At 40.1% G+C, this 11539-nt stretch overlaps 1 protein-coding gene across 1 annotated transcript in view; it reads left to right on the forward strand.

Annotated features, from left to right (window-relative positions):
* The window catches only part of CA10 (carbonic anhydrase 10), a gene marked incomplete at both ends in the record, with an annotated part of 395435 nt that extends 384529 nt beyond the window's left edge, over nt 1-10906 (forward strand). Inside the window, 3 exons of the mRNA XM_081320644.1 lie at nt 4817-4971; nt 8432-8606; nt 10884-10906. Of these exons, the coding sequence (XP_081176770.1) occupies nt 4817-4971; nt 8432-8606; nt 10884-10906 (353 nt within the window). The remainder of the gene's footprint in view (nt 1-4816; nt 4972-8431; nt 8607-10883) is intronic.
* Nucleotides 10907-11539: the final 633 nt, after the last annotated feature.

Genomic DNA, 11539 nt, shown 5'->3' on the forward strand with positions numbered 1-11539 from the left:
CCAGGGCTTCCCATCTCCCATTAGGGTTGGGGAGAAGTGGGGGTTAGAGTTAACATACAGTAGGCCTGGCTACGGCCTTGCATGGGTCAGATGGGGGGAATCCACCAGGCCTCATGGCCATGCCATTGGCGAGCGTAACGCCACTCAGCCAAAGGCAGCTGCGGAACAAATGGGACAGGTTCTCCCTTCACCTACAAATTCTCTTCTCTGTCAGAGAAGAGAACTTCGCAGCTCTGCCTACAGAGCCACCAAAGTGGCAGGTGGAGTGCCAGAGGCTCGGGGAGGCAGGGTGGTGAAGCAGGCAGGCATCCTGCCATCAGCACCCATGCCGGCTACCCCTTCCCTGTGTAGCTGCTTGTGTTAGGGCTTTCACACACACCCCAAGCGGCATTATTACAAAGTCAGCTTAATTGCCCCCAACAATCTGGGTCCTCATTTTACCTACCTCGGAAGGATGGAAGGCTGAGTCAACCTTGAGCCTGGTGGGATGTGAACCTGCACTAATTGCAGGCAGCTGGTGTTACTTAAGGAGGCATTAGCCTACTGCTCCACCAAGGCTGCTCCACCAACTTTGCAAGATCTTTTTTTTTCGCAAGAAGATCTTTTTTTTAGTCCCACAAACTTCTTTGGTTGCCCTGCACATGGAGAATGGAGCTGGAAAGGAGGTTAGTGAAGGAATGTGGTTGCCCTGGGGAGGGGGTTAGGATTTGGCATTGTGGGTGCCCTGGGCTGTGGTGTGGGGTTAGGATTTGGCATTGTGGATTGTGCTCTGGTGGGGCTATTCAAGATGCAGGGATTCCCTGTGTTTTGAAGCACCCTGTGTGACTGCACAGAAAAGAGCGCTCCATTTCTCAAGTGCCCCATTCCGGGCTGCCAGATCTCTGTTGGGATAAAAAGGCTTTCAGCACCTATGGAGCACTTCCCAATGCAGGGACTGAATTGTGTGACATTAAACCTCCTAACACTGAATAATCAGACTATCACACTGAACCATGGATTCCTACTCTCCTTCCTCCATATGGCCAATAGTGAAAATTTGAAGAGCTTTTACTTTTCTTCAAAATATTAGGTAAAGTAGGCCAGTATTATCCTTAGTATTGGCAGAAATACCCACCACATGTAGTAAGAGTGCAACTGAAGTTGATAAATGGCCCTGCACCTTCAACTTTACTAAAGAGCTTCAGACAAGCAAGGCCATGATGGGGAGCAGAAGCCTATGTCTATGAGCTATCTAGTGACACCATGGCATAAAAGATAGTGACTGTAAGAGTCACTGCTTCATCACAAACATTTACAGGGTTTGAAAGATATGGGAAGGTAATGAATGGAGATTTAGCTACAGTATATTTCCTTCTCTTATTTCCTATCTTTAATTTCCTTGGCTTCCTATTTCTTACTTTCTTTTACACTTTGTATCACACTGTTTACCCTGAAGGAAACTGCAGGATGAGTTTATGTTACATGTACACGTGTATGTTAGGCACTACCGCCCACTGTCTCACTGTTTGTGGCTGAGCAGAATGGTAAACTAGTGTTTCTTACTTTGTTCAGGATGGCAATTGGCTCTTTCAGGACAAGGAAGTGTATGAAGATTTCCTGTTGCATTTGGGATCAGTCCATTATATGTTTGGCCCTGATTGGGTCTTTTTCTTAGATTATCACATAAATTTAGCTCCTGGGTGAGCCTTCCGTCTGCCTCCCACAATGCTGCTCTTAAGCAATATAAGAAATGTTCATTCTTTTAACCTGTTCTAACCTGTCTTGCCTTTCCTCAGAAAAATTAAGTAGTCTCTCTTCTGTTCTCATAACCAAGTAGTGGTTGTATGTGGTGAAGCAAGCTGTACTTGCTAGACATAAAGAAAGCATAGCCTGTTTTAAGCTGTGTGTGATAAACATGAATATTAGTAAATGTTTATTATATTAGATTAAAGGCAGAAAGATCCTCATGTCATTCCTTCTGATCACATTTTCTTGTCCTCTTATTTATTAGCTTTTAGTCTTAAGGATTATTGCAAAATCAGAATACTACTGGCATTCTGGAAGATGATTAGCAACAGGTTTGAGGAGGCCCAAAGACTTTTCCCGCAACAGCATAATAATGCAAAATTGTTACGCCTTCTGATTTCCATACATCTTGTTATGGCTGCCTGTATATAAACACTACATTACAATAGAGTACATCATGAAGGAAAAGCGACATGACAGAGATCCTTTTGACAAACAAAATCCTTTCTATATAGCAGGGGTCTTCAAACTTGGCCCTTTTATGACTTGTGGACTTCAACTTCCAGAATTCCTCAGCCAGCATGCCTGGCTGAGGAATTCTGGGAGTTGACATCCATAAGTCATTAAAGGGCCAAGTTTGAAGACCCCTGCTATATAGCATGGGTAGAATATATTGTAAAAAAAAATCATGTTAGAATGAAAGTCCTACTAAAGAATGAGAATAAAATTAGAGGGAATGCAGATAGGAGCTAACCTGATTATTGCTAATGTAATTACTCCCCACCCCCTTTCCTGTAATTTCTTTCTGTTTTTTAGCAGAACTTTCATTCCGATTTGATTTTTTTTTTGTACATAATATACTGCTTATGCTATGTACAGAGCAAGTCTTCCCTTCTGAGAAGGCCGAGAGCAACGCAACTGTTTAACAAATGACTATACCCATACTTTTAGCTAGATATCAGATCTAAATTTGTAGTGTGAGTGACGCCTCATTGTCTTCCTGCTTACTGGGAAGCCCCTGTCCACCATTCAGATCATCCACACATTATCTCTCCTCACTTGTTCTCACTCACCTGTGTCAGTCAATTGCTTACCTTCTCACTCAGCTTTCTTGCACACTTGTACATCTCTCTCACACTTTATCGATCCAACATCATTCTATCACATGTGCTGCCTATTAGTTGGGACACTTCCCCCCCCCATATATCTTACAATGTTACCCCAGACCATAGGCCCATGTAGATAAGGAGTGTGTGTAATGCCCAAACAGACTTTTACCAAGTACCAGTCAGACATCATACTGTGTGCCTGCTTTCAGATCGCTTACCTGCCCAAGCCCAAATGGCCAGGGAGTGATCCTTTGTGTCATCAAAATACCTGTTTCAAGAATGGGTAGCAAGGCATCTTAAAGCCAATGTCATGAAGAGATGTGAATAAGATCTCTAGGAGAGAAAAAAAAGCCTGTCTTCTTAAGATTAGTGTGATGCACAGTGCCGCAAGAATAGGCTGCAAAGCTCTTTGAAATGGGCCAGCAGATTTTTAAGAATTCAATCTCTTTCTAATTACAAACTGAGTACATAACATTTGCATCCTGACATCTTCTACAAAGGGGATGGCTCATTAATTAGCAAGGAAGGAAATGTCTGATTTAAAGAGGAGGAGCTGGAAACCCAGTCGTTCCTTTAAAAGCATATTTTCCCATTGGCCTGAGCCAAGGGAATGCTCAGTGATTTCTATGCACACACCCCACTGTGTGCACGAAGGGCATTAGGCTTCACTGAGTAGCTTTATTATCATACATTAACCTTAACAATGTAGAACCTTCTTTTTCTGGAATGCAAGGTTAATTAAACCTCAACAGTCTTGACCTTTCCAAGACAGAATGGTCAAAAATTATAATGGTTAATTAAGCCCTCCATCTCCCCTCCTGCCAGAGGATAGTATCCATTTCCAAAGTAGGATGTTACATGCAATTACTGCAAAATGCAACTGAATTACAGTGTAAACTCAATCCTGGTTCAGTGGCCAAATTATACCTTGCATTGGAAATTAAAATAATCCTAGGGTTTGTTTGGTCATTTGATTTAGTTTACAGCATCTTCTCAAAGCTGATGCTGTCTAGATAAAACTCTAACTCCCTCAAAGAGGTCATGCTGATAGAAACATGGATCAATGTGAACTTTTTTTCTTTTTCTTTTAATGTGTGCCTTTGTGTCAATGTTGACTCCTGGTGACTGCCTGGATAGGTCCCTGAACTCTTCTTGGCATTGTTTTCATAAGTGGTTTCTTCTTGCATCCTTCCTTGGGCTGACAGAGAGGGACTGGCCCAAGTTGGCTTTGTGTCCCAGGCAGAACTAGAACTACAGTCTCCTGGTTTCTAGCCCAGCATGTCTTTTGATGGGAACTACAGCTGAACCGAAATACATTGAGGGAAACATAAGCAAATGCTAGAGGGAAGGCCTAGCATCAACATGCTTCAGCAGTTTCCAGCTTCAAGCTGCCCTGTTAGAGTCTGCTCAAGCTAACGCCTGCTGTGCCTCCCTAAGTATGGCCAAGGAATCCTCTTCCTACAATGCTGGCAAAAATGGTGGGATCTGTATACAAATGGAAACGGTACCCTTGATGCACTTTAAATTGTACTTGGAACTGAACTAGGAACCAGTGTAGAACATACAATACAGACCATAAAGTACTGTACTAAGCTGATTATGCAACTGGACCATACCGGGATTTCTCCCCCCCCCCCAAGTTTTAGGAAAGGACTTTGGACTTTTCTTGTTTTGTAAACTATGGTCCACTGCATCTCACTGCATGGCACACCTTGAAATGGCAAGGAAATCACAATATCATTTTTTGGTCATGTGTAGAAGAGCTCTCTGGGATGTGGGAAACAAACCAGGATTTGCAGCTGCAGATTGCCCACTCATAGAGACAGCTTAACCTATTCCAATATATAAATGTTGGCAGAATAGCAATTCAAACATTTTCCTGATTTAGGTCCATTTAATTACCAGTTAAACTCTGATAGTTGATGATATGAATCAAATATGAATGCTCTGTTCTCATTATTTTACCATAATTTATTCCCTAGATGATGCATACTTACTGCAGGGACTTAATATTGAAGAACTTTATCCTGAAACCTCTAGTTTCATTACATATGATGGGTCCATGACAATTCCACCTTGCTATGAAACAGCAAGTTGGATACTAATGAACAAACCTGTCTACATATCAAGAATGCAGGTAAAATGAATATCTTTATTGGCTATGATACATTACCTTTGGAAATAATGAATTCTTCTTATAATTGCTGTGCCTTCAGAAATGTGTATTTATTTTTCTGGAAAACCACACTAAATTAAGCAGCCTCCAATAGAAAAGTTAAAAAGAATCTTCCCATTTTCAAAGGTTATTATCACTTTTCTTCACGTAATATGGAGGGAAAGAATGGATATAGAGCAGACATGTCAAACACAAGGCCCGGGGGCCAGATCCGGCCCGCGAAGTGGTTTCATGCGGCCCGCGAAGCCATCCTGGAAACAGTGAGGGAACAGCCCCCACTGCCTTGGCCCTGGCCCAGAGACCCTCCTCCTGCCAGAGACCCTCAGATCTGTCCCACTCCTGCCCAGACCCCCATAGGCACCCTTGATGCAAACGATGTAGAGCTGGCCATGCCCACCCAGTAGGCCATACACACTTTAGCCACGCCCACCCAGGTCACACCCACCCGGCCCCCTGAAGGCAACCGCAATGCTGATGCGGCCCTCAATGAAATTGAGTTTGACACCCCTGATGTAAAGGGTTTAACCATTTTCAAGGAGAAGGCAAAATGTTAGCCTTAGAGGGCTAATTGTGCAGTGAAAGGTTCCCCACTTAAGTACTAATGTTTTTTGTTTTTCTTTTAAATACCTTTTCAAACTGCTACAATGAAGTCAAAAGCCTTCTGAGAGGCAAAAGAAGTAATGGCAGTTTGAACACAATTATTATATTTAGTAGTAAGAAAAGAATGTGAAAAGAAAAAAAAGTTACAAATGGAACTTTGAAAAGTTGGCAGAAGGAAAATACTTGCTTTTCCATCATAGTGAGATTATTTCAACTTCTCCCACCACTGCCTATAAAATGAGACAAACCATTTCAGTTTATCTCAGCCTTAAAAATTACAGTCCTACTTAGGAGAAGAGCTTCTCCATCTCTCCTCTAATTCAAGTGCAACAGTATTCCACCAGCAGCTTCACTCTTCCTTTTATAAAAATGAGTCTTTTATCATGTATTCAAGGTCATTATATCTGAAAACAAGGGAAATGAGTCACTATTTTGTCCCTTCCTACTAATGAATTACACTGAAAAAATACTACTATGCCTTATATTGATTTGAGTTGCAATCCTATATTCACTAATTCTGAAGTAAAGCGTATTGAAAATAATTCCATTTACCATAAAATAGTTCAGCTCGTGACGACATTTACCTTTCCTTCATTGATCTGGACAAGCTATGCAAGATCAGACCTGTTTAAATTTTTTATGAGAGACCACAAGAAAATAAGGCCATAGCACTGTAATGTAGTGGGTCCGACGCAAGGAAGAGACGCCAGCCGGAGTACGTGTTCAGCTCTTTATTGGGGCGGTACGTACTGAAAAACAAGGGCTACCTGGCCTCCTTAAATATCTAGCCAGGTAGGCAACCAGCCAATGGGGTTGGCCGTAGGTTTCCCACCGAAACTAGGTTTCCCGCCAAAACCGTCCAGGCCAATGCCCCCTGGTGGCTGTTGCTATGCAGCTGCCTGCATCAGGATACATAACAAGCACAGACTGGGGTATTTTTAAAAAATACATTCTGAAAAAGACAGTAGCAGATCACTTCCATAGGTGGAAAGAAAACTATGTGAATGAACTCTCAGCTCCAAGGAGAGTTTATCTTAAACAACTTCAGAATGATACTGATAAACAGTTTCTGCTGGAACTCTGTGCCCTTTACTCATATCTCCAGAAACTGGGGGGGGGGGAACCTGTACAAAGTAAGCCATCTACCATTCCCATAACATTCAAAGGCTGCAGAATTCACTCTCAAGAGATACTGAATAGCTCTGGATGTTCTTACAGTGTTGATTTACTGCCACCCTCACAATAATTGGCCAAACTCCTCTTCACCAATTGGCCCAGATTATAATTAGCTTGGTGCTTTGCTCTTTTTTCTGAATAATTTTTTTAAAGATTATATGATGCATATGAAACTACTGTAGTCTACACTGTACCAAACACATAAAAGAAAAAAATAAATTATTTTTTTGATTTAAAAAATTAAATCTAAAAAGGGCAGAGAAAGTAAAAAAAGAAGAAATCTCTCCCTTCATCTCTAGCAAATAATCAACATTAATATTTTATCATCACCTTTTAAAACAAAACCAACCATCCTTTCATGGCTTAAGACATCCCCCCTCTGCTGTACACCAATTTCTAAAGCCTCATCAAACCATCTTAATCAGCAAAAGTCCATTAAGAGTTATCAGAAATAACGTAATCACAGGTAGTCCTCAACTTATGACAATTGAGCCCAAAATTTCTGTTGCCAAATCAGACATTTGTTAAGTGAGTTTTGCCCCCATTTTACGACCTTTCTTTTAATAATAATAACAATAATAATAATAATAGCCTTGGGTGCAATCGCAAAAGAACTGGAGCACCACTTGAACACCATTGGCATTGACAAATTCGCCATTAGTCAATTGCAAAAGGTGGCCTTACTGCTTCCATCCTGCGATGATATCTGTAATACCCTCAAACATCCACATCTGCCTATCCTAGGTCCTTGGTAAGGACTCGATAGGTAGACAAAAATGCCAAATCCAGTCTGGACATCTGGCTGACTGTGCAATGATTAATAATAATAATAATAATAATAATAATAATAATAATAATAATAATAATAATAATAATAATCAACTTTATTATCACTTTGAATGTGCACCAATCGGCATACATCAAAATGAAATTTCATTGCATACACCACCTCCGATATACACACCTTGTTCGTGGCCAGCTCAAGTTTCAGAACGTCCATTTTAGTCTCTAGGGAGCAAACATGGCAAGATGGAAATGGCGCTCCATATGGATTATCTCTCAAATTAGCTTGTATTCCTGCACGACAACTTTCCTCCTTTCCTTTTTTTGATCCTGTCTCTTTTTATTGCCACAGTTGTTAAGTGAATCACTGCAGTTGTGCGGTTAGTAACAGAATTGTTACGTGAATCTGGTTTCCCCATTGGCTTTACTTGTCAGAAGGTCACAAAAGGTGATCACATGACCCAGGGACACTGCCACCCTCATACATATGAGTCAGTTGCCAAGCATCTGACTTTAGATCATGTGATCACAGGGATGCTGCAACAGTCATAAGTGTGAAAAATGGTCATAAGTCACTTTTTTCAGTGCTGTTGTAACTTTGAACAGTCACTAAATAAACCGTTGTAAGTCAAAGACTACCTGTATTGCAAATATCTAATAAACCCAGTCTGAACCCTCCCTCTTATCTTTTCTATTTAAACAAATATCCCTATCGTCTCTTGTCAAATAACCAAAACCTTTATAACATCATCATGCAGTCCTAGTCAACAAAAAGCTATTAAACATTACCCAAATTAGCAACCCATGTTTTCCTCTCAGATATTAAGATTTATATCTGTCTTCACTTTTTATATTTATGCAGATGCATTCATTACGGTTACTAAGCCAGAATCAGCCTTCACAGATTTTTCTGAGTATGAGTGATAACTTCAGACCAGTCCAGCCTCTCAACAATCGATGTATCCGAACAAACATCAACTTTAGTTTACAAGGGAAAGATTGCCCGAACAATAGAGCACAGAAACTACAGTATAGAGGTAATGCTCCAAACATTACATTCATTTCAAGGTAATGTTTTCCGTTTTGGAATCCCCTTTGTCTTACAGTGTCAGATTAGGAAGGTTTGATCTTCCGTATTCCAGGTTAAATTGTTTCTTTGTCAGGCCCAATATTTTCTACTTTGATAATCTGTCTTCAGAGACTCAGAGAAGGATCTTTCAGTCATCTGCTTTCTGGTGAGTAAGTGGAAATGCTAGGATTAAAATTCAGATTTTTTTCTATGTACAAAAATATATGTTTTGCCATTACAAAAGACAGCTCTTTCAGTCTTCTAAGGAGGCTTCTATGAACATTCAGAAAAATAAGGCTTACAGAAGGGGCAAAATACATGTCTGGCATAGTGATGGCTGGAGTTCTGGCTACTGAGTATGAAGGAAAGGAGCTGGACCAGAGTTTGGAGCTGAAAATAAATATGCATGAAAAATCTAAAGACACCATAGAGACAATTACCCTGCTGAAGGATACTGCATAACATGCACTGGGATAACCAGATTGATTCTGTTTCAAAACAGTGGAATCATTTATAGGCAACAAAAGCCAGGGTGGCTGGTTTTAAGGTTAAAGAACAAATGCAAGCAAGAGTTCACAGCTTTAATTGTTACCTTTCCCAGGTTTGCATAACTTATTTGGTGATCAAGGAGGAGAAAGAAGGTGTAGTTTTGTTTGGTTTTGCTTTTTTAGTAAGAGATTACTGTTTAAAAGAAAAACACTGGAAGCCAGGAAATTTGAAGCACAATTCATTCTGGAACAACTGCTTCTGTTTTATTTTGGAATGCCAATAACACTACCTTCCCTGATGACCTTTCAGTGTTTTTCAAATCTGGTTTCTTTAAGATGTGTAGGACTTCAGGTCCCAGAATTCTCCATGCTGGCTGGGGAATTCTGGGAGTTGAAGTCCACACTTCTTAAAGTTGCCAAGTTTGAAAAACACTGTTCTAGATTAAACAGTCTTCCCCATACGGTATCTTCCAGGAGTGTTAGACCTGAGCTCCCATACCCAGCAGGAGCTAAGTCCATGATATCTGACATGCATCAAGAAAGGCTTATTAGGACAAAATAATAATGATTATATCTTGCAAAAGTATGCAGGGTGGTGTATGGGAAGACAAACATGAATACATCTGTTTTCAGGGAAGCCACTTTCCTAACAAGAAGTGCTTACAAGGGGCTGCAGCTCAGTAGAAGAGGCCATGCTTTTCATGTAGAAAATCCCAGATTTAGCCACTGTCCAGACACTCTTCTTCCTGTTGTTGTGCCATATCCGCTATCGGACATTGGCGATCATGTTGGCGATCCTATTTTTATCAGCAGCCGCACAAAAAAGTGCTGCTGAATTTTGTCCAAACCAGCCCCTTAGATTTTGAAGCCATGATGTTCTTCTTCTGCCTGGACCTCGTTTGCCTTCAATCTTTCCCTGGAGGATTAAATGGAGTATGCCATATTTTTCTGGGTGTCGCATCACATGTCCGAAATATTCTAACTTTAGTTTTTTAAATTGTTTTGATGATTTCCCTTGGCTTTCCCAGGCGGCTTACACTAGTTTAACCAATATCAAGTTAAATCAATGATGGCAAATCTTTTGGGCTTGGCATGTCAAAAATTAAAAAAAATACCTAATTCGACTCTGCTTGCATGTAAATACTGATATGTCACCCAAAATGCCATATTGTGTCACCTGTGACACATGTATCATAGATTCATCATCATTTGAGTTAGATGGATTAATAATCTGATTGAATGTAAAGCAAGTGACACATTTTGAGATATTGTGAACAATTATGAAATATCCATTCTCGTTCACTAAACCTGAAAACTTTCTCCCCTCTTAAAGAACCAATGTTTAACTTCTTCTTTTTTCTTTTTTCTTTTTTAAATATATCCACTTCTGGCAAGTTCTGGCTCCAAACCTTGATTTCAAGCCAAGGCTTGATTTCTCCTACCAGCAGAACATCAGAATCTCTAATAACCTCATTATCTCATTGTCCCCACTCTCCCATCCACAGAGAGACATACCAGCATTTCAAATGCTGGAAAAAGCACTAGAAATTGTTTAATATTCTCCATTTAAGTTTTATTTATTTATTTACACATTATTTATTTGGTTTATCCTAAGTAACTGATCCCACAATCTATCTTTCAGTTATTTGAGTGATCTTTAAATTTGTGGTTGTAGAAAGAAAAAAATAAAGGAGGGAGGGTGTCATTGTGGAATTTTTTCCATGGTTATTGTTTGTTTGTTTTTTTTCCCCTTTCAGTAAATGAATGGCTCCTGAAGTAATTAAGACACAAATGGGAAGAAGTTTTCACCTCAATGGAATGCTACTACTGTGAATTGATATACTACAGAATGCCCCAACCCCATTCAGTCCTCGGTCTTTGTACTTCATGGAGCCACAGTCAAAAGAAAAGGATGCCAAGTTGGAAATTCATCTCAATGAAATGTATTCATATGGATCAGTCATAAGGAAAAAAAAGACAATATCTGCCATTACCATGATTACAATTTTGATACTGTTTTCCTGAAACTACTATCGCCCACAATGAAAAAGACTGTTCAGACTTTGTATATATATGAATTCTTCCTCTGTTCCCCTTCTCCCTTCTTCGCTTTCCCATCATAACTCCATTAAAAAGGTGGTTTGCTGCTGCCATCCAAGTGGATTTGTGTTCTGTGTGCCAAGTAATCCTTGGAAAGCTGTCATATCCCCCTCATTATTGGTTACTGGCAACGCAGAACTAGGGAGATAGTAAGGGAGAGTTATTTCTGGATCATAATCTTTCCATTTGCTTAATAATGGACAGATGCCAAGATAAGTATTGTAAATAGATCACTGAAGAATATAAAGGAAATTGAAATATTTTCCCCCTCATCACATACCTGTAGTAGGAACTGCCAAGACTGGAATTAATC

Source organism: Vipera berus, assembly GCF_964194415.1.
Source record: "Vipera berus genome assembly, chromosome: 2".
In the NCBI taxonomy this organism is placed as follows: Eukaryota; Metazoa; Chordata; class Lepidosauria; order Squamata; family Viperidae; genus Vipera; species Vipera berus.